This window comes from Marmota flaviventris, chromosome 17 (genome assembly GCF_047511675.1).
Source record: "Marmota flaviventris isolate mMarFla1 chromosome 17, mMarFla1.hap1, whole genome shotgun sequence".
Classification (NCBI taxonomy): domain Eukaryota; kingdom Metazoa; phylum Chordata; class Mammalia; order Rodentia; family Sciuridae; genus Marmota; species Marmota flaviventris.
In genome coordinates, this window is record NC_092514.1 from 37,136,303 (window position 1) to 37,158,547 (window position 22,245).

At 36.6% G+C, this 22,245-nt stretch overlaps 1 protein-coding gene across 8 annotated transcripts in view; it reads left to right on the plus strand.

Moving 5' to 3' along the window:
- Positions 1-1,600: 1,600 nt before the first annotated feature.
- Positions 1,601-22,245, plus strand: part of Rhot1 (ras homolog family member T1) — a 68,744-nt gene continuing 48,099 nt past the window's right edge. For 7 of the 8 annotated variants that reach the window (XR_011705116.1, XM_071603753.1, XM_027924169.2 and 4 more), the window contains exons 1-3: positions 1,601-1,768; positions 17,264-17,322; positions 19,975-20,056. Coding sequence is in view for 7 of the 8 variants with exons in the window: in XM_071603753.1 (XP_071459854.1) it covers positions 1,693-1,768; positions 17,264-17,322; positions 19,975-20,056 (217 nt within the window). In the remaining variant the exon portion in view is untranslated. The remainder of the gene's footprint in view (positions 1,769-17,263; positions 17,323-19,974; positions 20,057-22,245) is intronic. The other variant, XM_071603752.1, reaches the window with a different exon arrangement.

Genomic DNA, 22,245 nt, shown 5'->3' on the forward strand with positions numbered 1-22,245 from the left:
GTTTTGTGCCACTTAATGACACGGGTATGTTTTAAGAAATGTGTTAGGTTATTTTATAATTGTGCAAACATTATAGAGTGTGTTATCACAAACCTAGATAGTATAGCCTACTAGGGAATGTAGCTCAGTGGTAGAGTGCTTGTCCAGCATGCACCAGGCCCTGGGTTCAATCCCCAGCACCACCTCCCACCACCACCAAAAGAAAAAAAAAAAAAAAAAAAAAGCATCACCTACTATATACCTGAGCTATAGGTAAAGCCACTGTGCTATATGCAGTCCATCATTGACCAAAATGTTTTTATGTGGGAAATTACTATATATCTATCTCCCAGTGTGTGCCAAGCATTAGGATGTAGTAACAAATTACCCCAGATGAAGAGGGTCAGGAGAAAGTTTAAGGCAATGTTAGAAAAAACAGTTACAGTTTATTATCCATTTCCACTTATGTGTCTAGCATTATCCTAGTCAAGAGAAGTATTAGAAGACCCTGCCATAAAATAAACCACATAGCCTAATGTGGTGGCTGCACCTGTAATCCCAGCCGTTCGGCAGACTAGGACTGGAGGATCACAGGTTCAAAGCCAGCCTCAGCAACTTAAGCAAAAAGCTTAAGTTTTTTGTAAGAAAACTTAAGCAAAAAGGTGGGGGCTCAGGGGATGTTGTCGGTGGTTAGCGCCCTTGGATTCAATCATTCCCGGTACCAAATAAAATAAGCCGCATAGAGGAAAGTCACTTAGTTTTGTTACCAAAATAAATAAATAAATTAATTAATTTAAAAAAATTGGTCTCTTTTTTTGTTTTTTGTTTTTTTGTACTGAAGATTGAACCCCAGCCTGTTTCTCATTTTTTAAATTTTGAGACAGGGTTTTGCTAAATTGTTTAGGACCTCCTTAAATTGCCCAGACTGGCTTTGAACTTGTGATTCTCCTGCCTCAGCTTCTTGAGAGGCTGGGATTACTGGTATGAGCCACCGCGCCTGGCCAATTGGTCTGTTTGTACAGCATAAAAACTAACATTTTATAATCGTATCTTATAGACATAAAGGCAAAAAGCAGGTACAGTGATGAGCTCTGGGTGGTGTACAGGGCCAGACCTTGGGAGCCAGTCATCCCATTTAATCAAGTATCTTCTGAAGGATATGTCTAATAAGATGGGGATACACTTAAAAACCAGGTAGGCAGGTCGCTGCCCTCCTGGGGCCTATCGTCTGGCGAGAACCCTGCTCTGAGTCATTGACAAGCTCTAGCTATGTGACCTTGGATAAGAAAATTCTCCGCTCCCAATTCTGTAAAATATATGGGGTTAACCCAGGGAATCTGGTACTCAAATCCGGTGACCAAAGAGTATCGCTGGCTGCTGTATTCATATAGGGGTGGGTTAGGCTCCCTGCCCCTGCGCTACCGCAAGCCTGACGGCGGGGGCGCTGTGCAGGCATGCAGAGCGTTTGCGTTCCGAAAGCGCGTGTCCCTCGCCGCATGCCGTCGTCCGCGCGGCCGCCACCGCCCGCGGAGCGGGAGGGGCGGAGCTGGCTCTGTCCGGGCTCCCGAGCGGGTAGGCTGCCCAGGAGGAGGTGCGGCGGGTCCCAGCGGCCGAGGTTCGGGCGGAGCGACTGGAGAGGCTGGCAGGTGGTGCTGGCAGCGTGGGGAGAGTGGCGCCGTGGGCTGGGCGCTCTTGGCTGGAGGAGTTCACTCCATGCGTGCGGGCCAAGCACGGCCCCTGCGAGCCTCCGACATGAAGAAAGACGTGCGGATCCTGCTGGTGGGAGAACGTGAGTCCGCGCGCCCGGGCTGGCCGCGGCCGCCCTTGTCCTTCTCTTGCCTCAGCCTTGACCCTCCTCGCCCCTCGCACCTCGGCTGCCTCTCCGTGCCACCAGGCCTCCCAGCTCCTTCGCTCTTCCCTTTCGGCTACGCGCCGGCGGCCCTTATCCTCTCACCGCACCCGGGCCCTCCCCAGATCTCCCTTTCCTGTCCCCAATGCTCCTCGCAAGCCTCGTCTCCTTTATCCCCTAACGCCCGACCTCATCCCTCTGAAGGTCCTCTCATCCTGCTCCTCCTCGCGTCCTTTCCTCCTGGGCCTCAGCGCTTCCCAGGCCGCCTCTTTTCACCCTCTCTTCTTCTGTGGAGATTTCCTTGTCAGTCACTGCCTGGCAGATGCTGGAACAGCAGCCTAACCAATTGGGATTGCGGGAGCCGACTCCCGGGGAAGCTAGGGGGAGGGGTGCAGAACTATGCCACTTGGGGGCAAGGTCAGGTCTCTCTCTCTTTCTCTCCTTTTTGCGCTCGCTGGCGGTCCTCGCTTTCTCGGTGCGTTGACTCAGAGCGTTGGGCTGTAGTCTAGCTTGGTGGTAGAGCACTTGCCTAACCTGCGCCAGGTCCGGGTGTTCGATCCCTAAGGCCGGGTGGTGGCGGCGGAGGAGGCGTTTCGTAGCGATCCTTGTGCTTTGTATGGGAGTAACTCCTGGTACTGGACATTTACTTTCAACTTCACGTTATCCAAGTACTCAATTAGTAATAATTATCTGGGGAGAGTCCGTTAGTTGAGTCAATGATAGTTACCCTAAAACCTAATTCTTCCTACTTTTTTAACCATTGTTTATTCCGCGACTACTTGGTAGTTAATTTATAAATATCAGCAGGCATACAAGACTCCAGCAGGTATATATACACAAGACCCGCTCCTTACCCCAACCCCGCGAGATTCTAAGATTTCACTTTTTGCCGATATAATAAAGGAGAGATGCTTCTGCTCGGTGACATATAGATAGAACAGCAGGGACTTTTCTTATTTTTACTTTTTTTTTTTGTATTAGGGTAAACCCAGGGGCACTCAACCACTGAACCACATCCCCAGCCCTTTTAGAGACAGGGTCTCGCCGAGTTACATAGGGCCTGGCTAAATTGCTGAGGCTGGCTTTGAGAACTCACGATCCTCCTGTCTCAGCCTCGGGAGCTGCTGGGATTACAGGCATGTGCCACGATGTCCAGCAGCAGGGACTTCTTAATACCATTGTGTCAGTTACATCACTCAATTGCCAGGATTAAAATAAAAAGAAAGTAGGCTAGGGAGGGCTGGAGTTGTTTGGTTTTGAATCATTAATTAATGCTCCATTGCTGGTTTTTTTTTTTTTTTTTTTTTTTTAACAGGGATTGAACTCAGGGGTGCTTAGCCACTGAGCTACACCCCCAGCACTTTTTATTTTTTATTTTGAGACAGGGTTTCACCAAGTTGCTAGGGCCTCGCTAAATTGCTGAGGCTGGTTTTGAACTCATGATCTCCTGCTGAGCCTCTGGGATTACAGGTGTGCGCCATTGCATCTGGCTGCCATTGCTGATTTTAAGCATTTTTTTTTTTCCTAAACTACGTTACATATTTGAGGTCTCTGCTATGTACTCTGGAAAGTTAACATATTTTTACTCTCTGAATTGTTTGTTGAAATTTCTGTTCATCTGCTGTTTGGAGATATCTTCCTTTAGAATCAGAATTTGGAAGCAAGCTTAGCCATAGTTTATGTTTAGTTTGCAGTTAATGAATTTTAAGTTATAACTGTATTTAATTGTATTTTTCATGGATTTTCTTGATAAATTTCAGAAAGGTGTTATTTAACATGATTCATGAAGATGCATTTGGAGCAAGATTAGAGAAAGTGGGTGACTTGCTTAGAAAGCCGATCCTTAACTGTATCTTGAAATGGGTTTATAGTACAGTAATTTTTATGCTAATTTTTAGAAAAAGAAAACTCTGGTTGGGGATGTAGCTCAATGGAAGAGTGCTTGCCTTGCATGCTATCATCTACAAGGCCTTGGGTTCAGTCCCCAGCTCTGGGGGAAAAAAGATCCTAGGTTTAGTTTTGAATATAGGAAGCAATTCCACATTGTTGGTATATAAAAGATCTAAATAGAAATGTTGTCAATAGGGGCGGGGGTTGTGGCTCAGTGGTAGTTGCTGGCCTAGCAGTGGTAGGCCCTGGGTTTGATCCTCAGCACCACATAAAAATGAATAAATAAATAAAATAAAGGTATTATGTCCATCTACAACTAAAAAAAAAATAAATATTACAAAAAAAGTTGTCAATATGTAAGATACATCATCAGCCTTCAGACATTTTGGTTAAAACATTAAAGGTGTTGTTTATTTAGAAATATGTAAAATAGGGACTGGGGTGGTAGCTCAGTGGTAGAGTGCTTACCTCCTGTATGTGAGGCACTGGGTTCGGTTCTCAGCACCACATATAAATATATAAATAAAATAAAGGTCCATCAACAACGACAAAATATTTAAAAAAGGAAATATGTAAAGTAATTCAAATATTTGTTACAAAAATCACAAGCTGTATTCTGTAGAAATGAAAGCAAGTAAAAGAGTTGATAAACCTATATATTAGAGTTTTCTGATTACAGGGGGAAACTTGACACAAGACGAAGTCTTATGTTTTGAAGGTGATACTTAAAGAGGTTGAAACCAAAAGCTTTAGGTCATCTACTATAAATAAATAAATAAATGTAAATATTCATTTTTGAAATATTAGAAATAGAGTACATTTAATTAAAGTATATTATTTTATTTAGTCATTCAAAAAGCTGATGTTTGGGGGGAAATATTTGAGACTTTATTTTTGGAGATTTAAAGTAAGTATCTGTCAGTTGTTAGCTCTTTAAGTGTGACCAAAGCTATTTTAATATGGATCTGATACATGGATTTATCTATACCACTAATATTAGAAAACAGTGGTAGCAATTTGAATTATCACTTGCTTACTTAAGTGAGCATAGTTTTCAGATGCCAAGGCGAACAGAAAAGTAAAGAAAATAGAGCATCCTCTCTGGTATTATTGTTTTAAAGCTTGTTCTTTCATTCTGTATCACTTTGTTACATTTTATTGCTGTCAGTTTCTGTCCCTGAACCATGCAGTAGCCGCTTCATTCACTGAAGTTCTGAAATAGTTTTGAGTACTTTCAACATTCTATTAGCTAAACCATTCTACTGTACTGTTGAGGTGCAATGGATCTTTTTTTGGCCCACTTCTGATTTATCCAGGCTTTAATGCTAATTGCTTAATGTTTATTTAGCTTAGATCAAAGAAGTTTGTCTCTCTATACATTTTAGGTATTTGTTACAGAGAAAGTGAAAGTGTCTTAAATGTAATATGTATCTTAGCTTAATTATTGAACATAGCAAATGCTATTCAGACCAGACCAGAAGTCAATTACTATTTTTAAGCCAAAATAAAAATTTAAAAATCTTTAAAAATACACTCACACAGAACTCAGTTCTTCAGGGCATAATTTTTCATGGTCAATTTGTTGGCTAGAATTTATACTTAACTAGATTTGCTTTAGTATACTTAACAGGTATCCTTGTTACAGTAGAATTAGCAAGCACTGTATTACCCTTTTATCTAAATCATGTTGCTACATTAGTAGATTAATGAAGGCTTGAGATATATTTGTCTTCTACTGGTAAAAGTCATTAAGAAAATGGAACTGTTATTTTGTTTTCCAAAGAATCTGGTACCTCTAACCTGGTTTGTCTTACCTAATTTATCTCCCCAACTTCCCAAACTAGTTCAAGCTTCAGTTGTTGTGGCCTAGACTTTTGCAATATCTCCTTAACTGGTCTCCCTCCTACTTTTGTCCATTCTCCGTGAAGCAGGCAGAATCACCTTCAAAAAATATCTCAGATCTTGTTACCCATTTTAAAAATTCTACTTTCACTTAAAGCCCAGACTTTTTAAATACAGGTCTCCGAGACTCTTAACAATCTTGCCTTTGCTTCACTCTCATGCTACTCTCCTTCATTGATTTCTCTACAAGTAGGCCCTGATTTGGGAAATATCCTCATTACCGAATGTATTTTTTTAAAGAGAGAGAGAGGATTTTTTTTAATATTTATTTTTTGGTGGACACAACATCTTTGTTTGTATGTGGTGCTGAGGATCGAACCCGGGCCGCACGCATGCCAGGCGAGCGCGCTACTGCTTGAGCCACATCCCCAGCCCCACCGAATGTATTTACTCATTTGCTTTCCTGTTTCTCGAAAGAAAGCTTCTTGAAGGCATGGGATTTGTCTTATTTGTTCCTCTCTCTCCAGCAGCTAGAACAGACTCGGCACAAGTAAAATTGCATTCAAGTGTCTGTTGAATGAATGAGTTCCTTTTTCCAAATGACTCCTCTCATTCATAAAAATGTGATCATTCCCCTTTTCTCTCTCTCTCTTTTTAAAAAAAATTTTATACTTTTATTAGTGCATTATAGTTGTACATAATTGTGGGGTTCTTTGTGACATATTCATACGTGCATGTACCATAATTTGCTCTATTTCATTCCCGCATACTTCCCCTTTCCCTCCTTCTCGTCTCCTTCCTCAATTCTACTGGTTTTCCTTCTATTTATTTATTAATTTATTTTAATTGGTGCATTATAATTATTCATAGAATGGGATTCATTGTGGTACATTTATACATGCACATAGAATAAATAATTTGGTTGATTTCATTTCACAGTCTCTCCCCTTTCCCACCCTTCCTCTACTGGTCTCCATTCTATTTTCATGAGATCCCCTTTTGAAAATTTCTAATTTCCCTTTAGCTTCTGCATCATTCTCCTTTCTTAAATCCAGGCTCATGTAGTCATTGTTATGATATGAAGGAGTAGCATTCTTCCAATTCTCTCCTTTTGTGTCCTTAGCTCATGTGTGTGTGTCCCCATCCCATGTGATGCTGGGGGTTGAACTCAGGGCTTTGAGCATGCTAGGCAAGTGCTCTACCACTGTGCTACATCCCAGCTCCTTAGAGCTTGGGGCTGGAGTTGTGGCTCAGTGGTAGAGCACTTGCCTGTCATGTGTGAGGCACTGGGAGATTTCTGTGTTCTGGCAGTAAAAGTAGACCAGTGAGTTAGGATGACAATGCCATGTCTAGTTCATGTTTTGGCTGCCAGGAATTCTAGTCCTTGTCAAGAAATCAGCTTTTCCTTGAAACATCAGAGGCTTTTCTAGAGTATGGAAGTTGTTGAGGAATGATTCTTTAGCTGTAGAGTAGGTTTGAGTTTAAGAGACTTCAGGTATAAGCTGGCATTTATTTTAGGGGGAAAAAGCCTTTTAAGGTAATTTTAAAGCCTTATTGCTTTCCATTCTGACCTTTGTTGGAATACTATTTAAAGATTAAACTGCTCCAGTTTCAATTACACTGTGTTTACATATAATGTATCTAGATGATATTCTGTGGCTCAGGATGTTTGAATACATAGAGTTCATTCTGCATAGTCTGTTCTGTACATAGAGTCTTCTATATCATGCTCACACATAAATTGAAACCTGCTTTCTACTGTCTTTTTGCTCCTTTGGCACCAGCTTGGCACGAGTGTTGATCTGGTTTGAAGGAGAGGGATGGGTTGTAGCAGTGGAACAGCCTTTGTCCTGTATCATCTGCATATGATCAGTGAAATCTTCCTTCTACAAATACTAAAGATTATTAGTTACAAATATAATTCCACGGTCACCCTTGCCTCCTCCATGTATTCTAATTACAGTAACTTAGGAAGGGCCAACAATTCTTCTTAATAAAGAAACAAATAAAAAGGAGGCGTTAGTTCTTTTGTCACTTGGTGCAGCAAGGGGTATCTGTTACCAAAAAAAAAAAAAAAAAAAGAAAGTAGGCAATATGGCTAAAAGGGTGGTAACTGGAACCTCAGAATGTTATTTTTGCTTCATGATTATCAGGACTTTACTGTCATTTGGAACTAGAAGTTTACAAGATGTGATGAAAAGACAAAGGAATTTGTAGACTGGATAAATCTAGATAATTTGTTCTATAGTAATGAATTATGTTTTTCATGGATGACCTACTTAGAAGCTGGGAGTCTCAGAACTGTAGCATGTGGTGTTGAACTGATGAATCACAGGCCTCTGTCTTTGGTTGTAATTGTGGCTTTGCTTTTAGTAGATCACTTCAATATTTCTCAGGCAAAATAGAAGAAATAGAGAACATTAAATAACTGGCTGAGAAAGAATAATTTTTTTCTTTTCTACATTAATATTAATACTTACATCAAGTATTTACTTCAAATGAATTTATATTGTACTTTATTTCATTATAAAATTTTATTTGTAATAAATTATAGATTTTATTATTAAAATGTTTATATATAATATTTGCACTACAATCTTTATGTTAAATATAACATTTATTTAGTATAATAATTTAAGAAGAGCTTGGAATTTTATGTCCTTATGAAAATGATTTTTTTTCTGGAGTAGTTAAAAATATGCAGAAAATATACTCATAACTGCCATTGTTAAGGACCTCTTTTTTTTTTAAATTATAGATTATAGTAACTGTCATTTCAGTGCCCCTCCAAAAAAGTTGTAGATAGACACAATTTATTTATTATTATGCAGTTCTGAGGATCAAACCCAGTGCCTCACACATGCCAGGCAAGTGCTCTACCACTGAGCCACAACTCCAGCCCCAAGGGACCTCTTTTAGATTGTAGACTGACTTACATGGATTTTAAAATTTGATAGTCTAAAATGTTTTTATTACTGTTAGGGTACTTCTCAATTAAAATTAGCTTTAAGAAGCCTATTTTAATTCTAAACATACTGCTACATTATTTCTTTTGTAGTCTTACAGGGTTATAGGTAGGCCATAAGGGAAATAAAAAGCCCTAGTTTAGATTCATTGAGCATTTCTTAAATAAATTATATCTTTGTAATCCTTCATTAAAGTAACTATCATTTCAATGCCCTATAAAAGTAAAATTATTGATGAAATGTGCTCATATATTCCTAAATTCATTGTAATCCATCTCTCTTGTTCTAATTTTGAACTTTTTTAAAAAAGGAAATCACTCTTTATGTGGAAGAGTCATGTTCTTTAATTTTTTTATTTTTAGCACTGTGAATTGAACACATGGGTGCTCTAGTATTGAGCTACATTCCCAGCCATTTTTAATTTTTAGACAGGGTTTTGCTAAGTTGCTTACTACCTTACTAAGTTGCTGAGGCTTATAATCCTCCTCCCTCAGCCTCCTGAGTCACTGGGATTACGGGTAGGCACCACTGTGCCTGATTCATTTTTATTATTATTTTTTAAATTTTGAGATAGTATCTGGCTAGGTTGCTGAGGCAACTTAGATCCTCCTGTATCAGCTTCCTGAATAGCTGAGATTTAGGTTTGTGCCATTGCATGAAGCTATATTCTCTGATTTTAAAAAAATATTTTGGTTCGTTGTTGATGGACCTTTTTTTTAAAATTTATTGATATGTGGTGCTGAGAATTAAACCCAGTGCCTCACACATGTTAGGCAAGTGCTCTACCACAGAGCCACAACCCCAGCCCTGTTCTCTGATTTTTAAAGTCTTTTATTATCCAATGACTTCACAAATTAGGTGGGATTTAAGTGTTATAGTGGTGTTAATTGCCTCAAATTCTTTTCCAGATGAAGCAAAACATAAATAAAGAAAAATGTCATGCTTTTTTTTTTTTAAATGTAGTTAAAAAAAAAAAAGTCGTAAACAATAGAAGTAACTTACACTGAATTATCCCCAGTCTTGATACCATTGTCCATGTGCATGTTCATTTCTTCAAACATAAGTAAAGCTTATTATTTTGGTCTTCACAATGTCTCTGAGGCTTGCCCTGTTGGAATAGACCTGATGGCAGCTTTGTACCTTGGCAGGAGCTTGTTGCTATTCAGGCAGCCAGAACTGCCCTTCAGACTAATGAATTGAGCTGTGAAGAAATCTGAATTTCCAAATAAATTTTGGTCTTTCTGTTCTGAAAATATTGCTGAAGACATAGGTGGTCTCTGTGAAAAGTAGGAGACTATGATCAGGAAAAAGTTGTTCTAATAATGTGTTAAGGAGAGAGGTGGGCTGGGGATGTGGCTCAAGCGATAGCGCGCTCACCTGGCATGCGTGCGGCCTGGGTTCGATCCTCAGCACCACATACAAACAAACAAAGATGTTGTGTCCGCCGAAAACTAAAAAATAAATATTAAAAAATTCTCTCTCTCTCTCAAAAAAAAAATCCCCACTGATTTCTTCTTAAAAAAAAAAAAAAGGAGAGAGGTGAGGAAGAATGGTTGATTTTTTTTTTTCTTTCTTCTTCTTCGATTTTTTGAGTTGTATATGGACACAATACTTTTATTTTATTTATTTTTATGTGGTGCTTAGGATTGAACTCTGTGCCTTACACATGCTAGGCCAGTGCTCTACCACTGTACCCCTGAGCTCCAGCTCCAGCCCCAGAATGGTTGAGTTTTAAGGGTCATAGAGGGGGAAGGGACTTTGAAGATAACATGGAATACCTGTTGCAAGCCTGAATTTTGCTAGGGGATCCTAAGCAATTTGGATTAAGGAGCAGTAAATCCATCACTTTCTAGGAAACTAGTAGCCTTTTATTGTAGGTGATTCACTTAATTTTGAGCACTGTGTAGTAGTTTCTTCTGAAACTGGTGAGGACCTTGGAGTGGTGGGACATAAGCAAAATTTCTTCAAAGGCTATTAGGTGAAGAATCAAGAAATTATGGGTGTTAAGGTAGGCAAATTTCTCAAGGATCAAGAATAGGACTTGTTTTCCTCTTGGTTACCAAGGAGCATCATTGGTAACCATTTTTGAATGTGTGCTTCATTTTTCCCATTCTTTTTTTTTTTTAATATATCTTATTTTTTAGTTGTAGTTGGACACAATACCTTTGTTTTATTTATTTATTTTATGTGGTTCTGAGGACTGAACCTAGGGCCCTGCACATACTAGGAAAGCGCTCCACCACTGAGCCACAACCCCAGCCCATTTTTTTCCCATTCTTAACATAGTAGGTCAGAGATAAGGTCATAGAGATGTTTATCTTTTGTTATGCATAATCATGTGGAATTAGGATAGATATTATGGAAGTTGAGAGAAATACTACCTTGAACTATCTGAAGGTTTAGGGTTGCTGGGACTTTAAGCAAGGGCATTATGAAGGGAGTTATATAAGAAAAAAGGACTTTGAAATGTTGTATATAAGTCGGCAAGTTCTAGAAATTCCTGAGCTCTGCATTGGCTTGTTGAGTCCTACTTTGTTCTTGTAGATAGATGAATGGTCTTGCCACATAACTTTCCCATACACAATAAAACAGACAATTTGTGGATGTGTCTGTCATTTCTAGAATACTATATCTTACCTAATATAATATGCATTTTTTCTTGTTTTACACACCTGTTTTCTAGGTGTGCTGATAAAGCATATAATATAAGCAGTTAGATGGCATGTAGTCCATTTTTTTTTTTTTTAAACTGACTTAACTAATGAGAAAATTGAGGCCTAAAGAGAGTCAGTAACCGTTCAGGGTCATACTGATAATAGTGAAAAGCTGATTCTGGAATCCATATTTTCTGGCCCAGAAAGGCCCTCACTTAACTCCTTTAATTCAAATTTGTCATCATTCCAAGAAGAATTGTTAAGAAGTATCATACACTTCTTTTTTTTTGGTACCAGGGATTAAATACAGGGATGCTTTAATACCATATCCCCAGCCCTTTTATATATATATATATATTTTTTTTTAGAGACAGGGTCTTGCTGAATTGCTTAGGGTCTCACTAAGTTGCTGAGGCTAGCTTTGAACTCACAGTCCTCCTGCCTCCAGGTTCATTTATATACTTAACGCATGCTAGTTATTGTACTAAGCATTATATAGCTGTCATCTTAATTAATTCTCTTAACAATTCTATGAGGGTTGTCAGTACTAAATTTTATAGTTGAAAAAATTGAGTCTTGATGAGTTGCCCCAGAAAACACAGCTAAAAATGGCAGAACTAAGATTTTTGGTCCAGTTCTGTCTTGTTCTAAAGCCTGTGTTCTTTTTCTTTTCTTTCTTTCTTTATGAATGTGTCACCAAAACAACAAAAACAAATACCCATCACTTAACTTAAGAAATTAAAAGTGTTACCTGTCCCCAGGAACAGTGGCACATGCCTGTAGTCTCAGAAGCTCAGGAGGATGAGACCAGAAGAATCACAAGGCTGAGGCCAGCCTGGGCAATTCAGCAAAACCCAGTCTCAAAATTAAAAAAAAAAAAAAAAAGTTACCAATCAGTTGAAACTCTCTTTTGATTTTGTTATCTTCTTTCCCTTTTCAAATCTGTGCTGTTAACCAGTAAGCTATGCAGCTGCATTTTACTAAGGGCCAAGTGCCTTGTGATTTGCTGGAAGTGAGGGAGTGAACAAGAAAGACATATTCTGTGTCCTTGAGGAGTTTCCTATGGGTGATAGTTAAATAATTATTCCTTATCTTCTTGGATCATGTAGACATATAAGTTAATATTCTTTGTATGTTCTTTTAGTGTTTTTCCTTGTTAGGTCCAGGGGATGAGTGTGTGTGTGTATATATATAAAACTACTCTTTTTGGATAAAAGATGTGCTACAATGTTTTGCAGTTTTTTGAGCTATAATTACTTTATTATTATTTTGTTTTTATTTTTAGTTGTAGATGGACACAATACCTTTATTTTTATTTATTTATTTTTATGTGATGCTGAGATTGAACCCAGTGCCTCACATGTGCCGGGCAAGTGCTTTACCACTGAGCTATAACCCCAGCCCCCATAGATTACTTTAATAAATACAAAATTTTCTTTTCTCTTTGTGTTCTGACACTAATTCTCTGATATCTACTGGGTGTACTACAATTCAGTTCAATTTTTGGGGGGGGCCAACAGGGGATTGAATTCAGGGGCACTCGACCACTGAACTACAACCCCAGCCCTATTTTGAATTTTATTTAAAGACAGGGTCTCACTGAGTTGCTTAGTGCCTCACTATTGCTGAGGCTGGCTTTGAACTCGTGATCCTCCTGTCTCAGCCTCCTGAGCCGCTTAGTTCCTTGCTAAATTGCTAAGGCTGGCCTTGAATTTGCAATCCTCATGCCTCAGCCTCTCAAATCAATAGGATTACAGGTGCACCACCATGCCTGGATAGTACTAATTTTCTATTTCTATCTGTACTTCTATGCTAATGAGAATTCTACTACATGGAAAACTTTCCCTTCTGATTCATATATATTTATGGACTCATGGATTTCTATTTTATGAATTATAATCCACAATCATAATTATTTTGGAGGTTTAAATTGCTCCATTTTACTTTTTTTGGTACTGAGGGTTGAACTTAGAGACACTCAACCACTGAGCCACATTCCCAGCCCAATTTTTAAATTTTATTTAGAGACAGTTCACCAAATTGCTTAGCACCTCTCTTTTGCTGAGGCTGGCTTTGATACTCCTGCCTGAGCCTCCCGAGCTGCTGGAATTACAGGCCTGCACTATCATGCCCAGCCCCATTGTACTTTTCAAAATCATATTTATGCAGGTATAAATCAACACATGTAATATGACTACGTTTTTGAAATTTTTTTTTAGTTGAAGATAGACGCAATACCTTTATTTGTTTGTTTGTTTGTTTATTTATTTAATTTTTTTGTGGTACTGTGGATTGAACCCAGTGCTTCACACATGCTAGGAAAGCATTCTACCACTGAGCTATAACCCCAGCCCCTATGATCACATTTTATAATCATGAATGTGGATAGGAAAAATCCTGCAAGAATATAAACACCAGGCTGAGGTTGTGGCTCAGCAGTAGAGCTCTTGCCTAGCATGTGCGAGGCCCTGGGTTCGATCCTCCACATAAAAATAAATAAAATAAAGGTATTGTGTCCAACTACAACTAAAAAATAAATATTAAAAAAAAAAAGAATATAAACACCAAGAATGGTTATCTCGGAAGTAAAAGTAACTGTAATTATTTGTCTTTTCATATTTTCTAAAATAAAAGTTTTACTACTAGAAAAGGTCAATAAATACTATTTTAAAAATAATTTTTGATAGTAAAAATTGGCATGTTCTAAACTTACAGATGGTAACTGAAATTTATCTAAAGAATGTCAGGTTATGTGCATTCTTTGGCCAGGTGCAATGGCATATGACTATAATCCCAGCCTTGGGAGGCTGAAGCAGTAGGATCACAAGTTCAAAGTCAGCCTCAGCAATTTAGCGAGGCCCTAAGCAGCTTAGCAAGACCCTCAAAATTTTAAAAAGGGATGGGGATGTGGCTCAGTAGTTGAGCAAACCCTTGGTTCAATCTCTGATACAAAAAAAAAAAAAAGAGCTACTGGAGAACTGTAAATGGTAGGTAAGAGCTGAGGCAATTAAAAAATTCCAAAATTATTTTGCTCAATTTGTTTTTAGTAAAAATTGTTTTTGAAATCAAATAACATTAGAGAGTGTGATATACAACATAATACATCTGGTCTTTGTCCCCAATTTCTGGCACAGAGCTTCAAAATCGCTTTGAATTTCCTAATGATAGGAGTGTTTTTGTTATGAATAATGAGCCCCTTCAACCATAGTTGAGTTCATCCTATTGAGGTAACTCATTCATGAAGGGGGTTAGTCACCAGAAAAACCAAGTCCCCCAAGGATGAATGAGGGACTAATGTTTGAATTCAACCATATTAACCAATGATTTAATCAGCCACATCTACATAACAAGACCCCCTATAAAACCTCTGAGCATCAAAGCCCAGGAGAGCTTCCTGGTTGGTGAACATGTCAATGAACCAAGGTGGTGGCACACCCTAACTCCATAGGAAAGAAGCTCACAGGATGTTTACATGGTTTCAAAGGATCTCCTTCCAAGATACTTATTAATTACCAAAAGAAAAATAATAACTCTCCTATGGAGAAACCTCAGACATCACCATATCCAAGTGATCTAGCTAACATCCCCAGTCATGGGGCATCATCTGCTGTCTGCTATGATGCACTGAGAAAAACATACTGGAATATTCCTGCCCAAAGGTTTAAAAGAATTTTAAATGTTAATGTTAGGAAAGACAAGAAAGGAAGGAAGGGAGGGAGGGAGGGAGGAAGGAAGGAAGGAAGGAAAAGAAAAGAAGATTTAAGAAATTCTTTCAGGGCTGAGGCTGTAGCTCAGTGGCAGAGTGCTTGCCTAGCATGCATGAGGCCCTGAGTTCAATCCCTGGCACCACATAAACAAACTAAACAAACAAAGTAAAGGTATTGTGTCCATCTACAATTTAAAAAAAAAAAAAAAAAAAAAAAATATATATATATATATATATATATATATATTTTTTTTTTTTTTAAGAAATTCTTTCAGATTGACAACAAAAGCAACATTTGCTCTTAGACCATAAAAAATAAATCCTTTTCTGTAAAGGATAATGGTCAGACACATGAAATAATAGTATTGTGTTTGTGGTTAATTTCCTACTGTTAACAATATACATTGGAGTTTGCTTTCAGGAAATATGTGCAAAGATGTACTTATTTTCAAAGGGTCTTATGTAAACCTATTTGTAATAGATACAAATAAAGATATATAGATAGATGGGAGAGGGGGAAAATGATAATATAAATATGGTAAAATGATGTTAGTATGTGAGGAATCTGAGTAAAAGACATGAATACTTTGTATTCTGCAGTTTCTCTGTAAATCTGAAATTTTTCAAAATAAGTTTAATAAAGTAAAATTGAACAAGATCTGGTTGCCAATGAAATGGTGACTTGCATAATTGTTGTTTATTTATTTTGCTATATGAGGGATCAAACCCAGGACACTTTACCACTGATATACATCCCCAACCCCTTTCATTTTTTTTTTATTTTGAGACAAAGTCTTCCTAAATTGCTGAAGCTGACCTTGAACCTGTGCTCCTCCTGCCTCAGTCTCTTGGGTAGCTAGGATTGTAGGGGTACATCACTCTGCCCTGCTAAATTAGTGAATATTTTAATTATACTATGTGATATTTGTTTATGTATGTGATACATGCTGATATAGTCACCATTTCCTGTCTATATTATTAAGTTTTATTAGCAATTTTTTGGAAAATATAGCATAAGAGAAAGCATTGACTTTGCAATCTGCAGATAGATCTGCAACTAATATTTTTGTAACATCTTGAGAAAATTTTTGTCTGTAGGTCCCAGGTTCCTTATCTGAAAATTTTATGAAGAGCTATATAATTTAGCATTGCTGCTAGGTTCTAGCAATTCTGTGATCATGGCTTTGGACTCACTGATGTAGTAGGAACTCAGTCACACTTTATGGTCAGCCACTTGAAAAAGGCCCAGCCCTTCTCACACAAGAGAAGGTTTGTAGAAATCAGAGCTGGAAAACATCTATTAAAACATCTAATCTGTCCGTCCACTAGTACTCAGTTGTTCACAGCAAATCCTCTGCTATTTTGACCAGTACTCATTCTCCTTCCTGTGGTGTAACCATTGATTATAGCCCTTTCCTTTAGTCATCTAGGAAGAGATTGTGATTGTTCTTAACTCTAAAAATATCTATTCTTTCATATTTAGACTTTACTTTTAAAAATTATAATTTGCTACTATGGCAGAGGCTAATAAGCAAGTTGTTTCCTCTGGAATCACAAAAGAGTTTAGATGATAAACAGTTGAATGTCTAATAAAAGTAATTACATGATAATAAAAATTATGTAAATACAAGTCAAATTTCAGAATAAAAATCAAGATTTTAAAGATAATATATTTAAAATGGAAAATGTAACAGGATTTTTTTTTGTTTTAAATATATTTAAAAAGAAAGAGTGTAGGAATGTAAAGAAATAAAGCACTGGTATTCTGTTGATGAAGATATAAATTGGTTTATTTTAGAAATAATTTATCTATTAAAAACAAATCATGCATCATAACTAAAATTCTTAAATTCCACTACAAGGAAATTATTTTGTAAAAATACTAATTACTGCATTGTTTGTAAAAGTGAACATTTGGATTGTTTCCAAATACTTTCATTAAAGTGACGATTTTTATTTTCACAGCTAGAGTTGGGAAGGCATCATTCATTATGTCTTAGTTAGTGAACAATTTCCAGAACAATCCAAATGTTCACTGTTGGGAAATCACATTAATAAATTATAAAACTTTATACAATGGATTCTTATATAGAACTCCCAAAAATAACGTCGGAGGTTTTTTAATATTGATATGAAACAGATTTATTATTACTATTTTTAAAAAATTATATATATATATATATGTATATATATATATATATATATATATACATATATATATATGTATGTACATGTATATGTATGCTTTTAAATATTTTATTAAATTTGGATGCCTTTGATTTTAGCTAATAAGTAATATATTTCCTCTCTGGCTGCTGGATTTGAGCTTATATAGAACCAAACACTTTCATTAAAGTGATGATTTTTCTTTTCACAGCTAGAGTTGGGAAGACATCACTCATTATGTCTCTGGTCAGTGAAGAATTTCCAGAAGAGGTAAACATTTTGATTTCTTTTCCATATTTAGAATTTTTAAAAAAATTATCAAAAGTAAGGGCTGGAGAGCTGGGGTTATAGCTCAATGATAGTGCGCTTGCCTCATGCATGTGAGGCACTGGGTTTGATCCTTAGCACCACACAAAAATAAATAAAATAAAGTTATTGTGTCCATCTTTCTTTTTTAAAAAAAGTAAGAGCTGGGATAGTGGCTCAGTGGCAGAGAGCTTGCCTCACATGTATGAGGCACTGGGATTAATCCTTATCACCACATAAACATAAATAAATAAAGGTATCCATCTACAACTAAAAAATATTTTTAAAAATTATCAAAAGTAAGTTAAAGTGAAATAACTCTTACTTTAAAAAAAATGTTTCCTTTTCAACAGTTGAAACTTTTTTTTAGTTGTTGATGGACTTTTTATTCATTTATTTATATGTGGTGCTGAGAATCAAACCCAGTGCCTCACACATGCTAGGCAAGCACTCTATCTCTGAGCCACAACCCCAGCCCCAGATGAAACTTTTTAAAGGTTTATATTAGTGTATAGAGGCATATCTGAGAAAGAATCAACTAGATCTAAGTTTACCAAGTCCTTTGTGTTTCCTGCTTTTGACCTTGTCTAGGACATTTGTCATCTTGGTGCCTTAGTTGTCTCATCTGTAAAATGGAAGTTGAAAGAGATAATGAGATTGTATAACTCATTCTTAAAAATAAAATGTTACTTATAAGCCCCAAATATAAAAGAGATGATGAGTATTCTGTGAGTTGAAATTAGGGTGAAAAATCTGGATCTCTGCTTGTTTTCCACTGCCCACTCTTTTGAGTGTTTTTGCAGAACCACTAGAATTCTAACACACATATTTGGGAACATTTATCTACCTACCTCATTTTACAAATGAAGAAACTAATTCATTCTTCCTTTGCTCACCTAAAAGAATTGTTTGGATCACAAATGAGATGAGCTTAGTAATAGTGAAGTGCCACCAAAAATCAGGTGGTTTTATTATGATTGACAGTATATATTTATTTCCACTTTCAAAGTTCTAGTGTGAGGGGCTGCTAGCTAAAAGTTAGGCTATTGCTATGGGGAATGGGATAAGTGGAATAGAATGAAAATGATTTCTGTTTTTTTTTCTTTACATAATATTATTATTAATAACACAGTTTGCATTTACCCCTTCTTTGCTCTTTTTTAGGTAGAAATAACAGTGTAATTTCATTGTTCAGGTAGAAATTTGATGTATCCTGTGTTAGGTTTTTTTGGTGCTGGGAATTGAATCCAGGGCCTTGTGCATGCTAAATATGTACTTTCCCACTGAATTACATTTCCATATGATAGTGTTTTCAACATCCACAACAACCATATGACCATTCATTGTTTCTTTCGCTTCCTGCCCCCTTAAATAAGATAGTCAAATAAGTAATTACTTAGTTTGAGAAGTGAAGTATATTTTCATTTGTGGAATTGTTAACATTAATTTATAGTCAGTTGGGAAAGAGGTATAATACCTAAAGGTTTTCTGCAAAAATTTGACTTAGTTTAGAACTATTTTAGCATTGCCCTCCTGAGTATGGATAAGAGATTTTTAATTAATTTAAAAATTATATAGTCTTGGGCTGCGGTTGTAGCTCAGTGGTAGAGCGCTTGCCTTGCAAATATGAGGCACTAGATTTGATCCTCAGCATCACATAAAAATAAATAAATAAATAAGTAAATAAAGATATTGTGTCCATCTACTACTAAAAAATAAAAAATATTTTAAAAAAAGAATTGTTTGCTAATTTCTTTCTTTCTTTTTTTTTTTTTTTTTTATATATAGTCTTGGGGCTGGGGACATAGCTCAGTTGGTAGAATTTAGGTGCACTCTACCACTGAGCTAAGTGGTTCTTTCTTTCCAGCCCCTTTTTATTAAATTTTCATTTTAGAGACAGCATCTTGCTAAGTCTCTGGGGCTAGCCTCAAACTTGCAGTTTTCCTGCCTCAGCCTCCTGAGTCTGTAACTACATATGTGTTCCAACATGCTAGCTGAAAAATGAGATTATTAAGCATATGGCACATTAGGCAGCCAACTAGTTAACTTCTAGAAGTTAATTTGATAATTTACTGATTAATTTAAATATTGCTTTGTTGTTTTTTTGTGGGTTTTTTTTTTTTCAGTTCTTGAGATGGAACCCATGGCCTTGTACATTCTAGGCAAGTGTTCTACCACTTAGCTACACCTCCAGCTCCTGAAAATTGTGTTGGATTACCATAGTTCCTCGTCTGTAGAGTATCTTAGGCCTTCAATAAAATAGAATGAGAATAATATATTTTAAAAACTAATGTTTGAAACACCAAATTAATTTAAGAATTGTTTTTGTCTATATCGGATAAAAAGTGTCCTTAATATGTCTTCTACCTACATAAGTAGAAATGTGCATTGTTTTTCAAAAGAAAAACCTTTTTTAGTTTTCATTATGCTATTAAAAATGTTTTTATCATATGTTTTTCATATATATTTGCATCTGTGATGAGTAAAAAAAATAAGAATTTAAAAAGTTAAAATAAGAATTTACAAGGGACTAATATAAATAAATTTATATAATCTGTTAACGAATTTGATAATATCCCCTAATTTTTTCCTTTTCTGCGTTTGTTTGCAAAAAAGGTTCCTCCTCGGGCAGAAGAAATCACCATTCCAGCTGACGTCACCCCCGAGAGAGTTCCAACACACATTGTAGATTACTCAGGTAATGGATGTCCTTTTGTAGGTGAAGTTCTAGAGTTAGTTTAATAGTCCTGAAGACAGTGTTATTGAGCTTTTAAAAATTCTCAGAGGCTGAGCACAGTACATGTCTGTAATCTTAGCATCTTGGGAGACTGAGGTAAGAGGATCATAAGTTCAAAGCCAGCCTCAGCAAATTGGTGAGGCCCTAAACAACTTGGTGAGACTTTGTCTCAAAATAAAAAAAATAAAAAGGGCTGGGGATGTGCTCAGTGGTTATGTGCTCCTGGGTTCAATTTCTGGTACCAAAAAAAAGAAAAAAAATCAGAGAGAGATGGTCCTTTCTCTGTTGTAGTATATGATATTCCCCTAATGTCTCTTTCAATCTGCATCCCCCATTCTACTCCCTACCTAAAGCCTCCATTTGGTAGTTCTGTGTCCCCAAAATACCAAATTGGGTTCCATAATAATAAAAAAAATAAGGAGAAAAAGTAAATGGCAAATGATATATAAGTCATTACCCTGCTGAAATTGGCACGTTTACAGAAAGAAGTTCTGGATCAATTTTGTTGTTATCCATTCAGATATGTTTTGATGATTTAGAATTCTGAATTTAAGAATATATTGAATTCTGAATTTATTTTTTGTCAACTTTACTAGTCGGTTTTCTGTTACTGACAAAATACCTGAGATAACAACTTAAGAGGAGTAAATGTATACTTTGGCTCATGGTTTCAATCTATGGATGCTTGGCAAGGTTGCTTTTGGACCTGTCATGAGGCAAGCCATGATGATAAAAGCACATGATACAAAAATGTTTACCTCGTGGTGGCCAAGAAGCTTAGAGAAGGGGTCTGAGACAAAATGCACCCTTCAAGGGCACATCCCCAGTGACCTAATTTCTCCAATTAGGCTGTATTTTCTAAAGTGTCCATCACCTTCCAATAGTCCATTGAGCTATGAATCTATAATTGGATTATCCATTTATTATGTCAGAGCACTCGTGATCCAGTCACCTTCAGAAGGTCTCACCTCTGAACACTGCTGCATTGAGGATCAAGACTTCAACACATGAGCTTTGGGGGACATTTAGGATCTAAATCATATCATCAACCTTTGTCACAAGTAAAACATTTGTCAACTTGCTTATATATCAGAAACACATCTATAGTGCTTTCAATAACTTAAAAACTTTTTACATAATACTACTTACATTTTATTCATTTAATTATTTCTGATCTAGAACTTTTTAGAACATGGATATAAATATAATGATAATACTTTGGATAAATTGATATTCCATATATTTTCAAAATAAAACACTATAACTGTACTGTCCAGTACCTATGGCCATTCTAAATTTTTAATGTTCTATAGCTGGATATGGTGGCCCATGACGGTAATCCCAGCAACTCAGGAGGCTGAGACCGGAGAATCACAAGTTTGAGACCACCTTTGGCAGCTTAGTGAGGCCGCAAGCAACTTAGGGAGACTCTCTTTCAAATTTTTTTAAACAATTTTTTTTAACATTCATTCATTCATTCATTCATTTATATGTGGTGCTGAGGATCCAACCCAGTACCTTATGTATGGTGGGTGAGTGTTCTATCACTGAGCCACAGCTCTAGCCCTCATCTCTCAAATTTAAAAAATAACAAAAAGAGCTGGGGATATAACTCAGGGGTAGAGTACCCCTGGGTTCAAATTTATTTTTTAATTTTTAATTTTTATTTGTAGGTGGACACAACAACTTTATTTTATTTATTTATTTTTATGTGGTGTTAACGATTAAACCCAGTGCCTCACACATGCTAGACAAATGCCTTAACACTGAACTACAACTCCAGCCCTGGTTTCAATTCTCAGTACCAAAAAACAAACAAAAAATAAAGTGCTATAAATTTAAAATGCGGGGCTGGGGATGTGGCTCAAGCGGTAGCGCGCTCGCCTGGCATGCGTGCGGCCCGGGTTTGATCCTCAGCACCACATACAAACAAAGATGTTGTGTCCTCCGAGAACTAAAAAATAAATATTAAAAAAAAATTCTCTCTCTCTCTCAAAAAAAAAAAAATTAAAATGCAAGTATATTTTTAAGTGTTAGCATAAAAAATGTAAAAGTGTCTCATTAATTTTTCTATTGAGTGGGAGTTTTAATTTAATTTTTTATATTTTGGGTTAAATAAAAATTAATTTTACCCCTTTTATCTTTTTTTT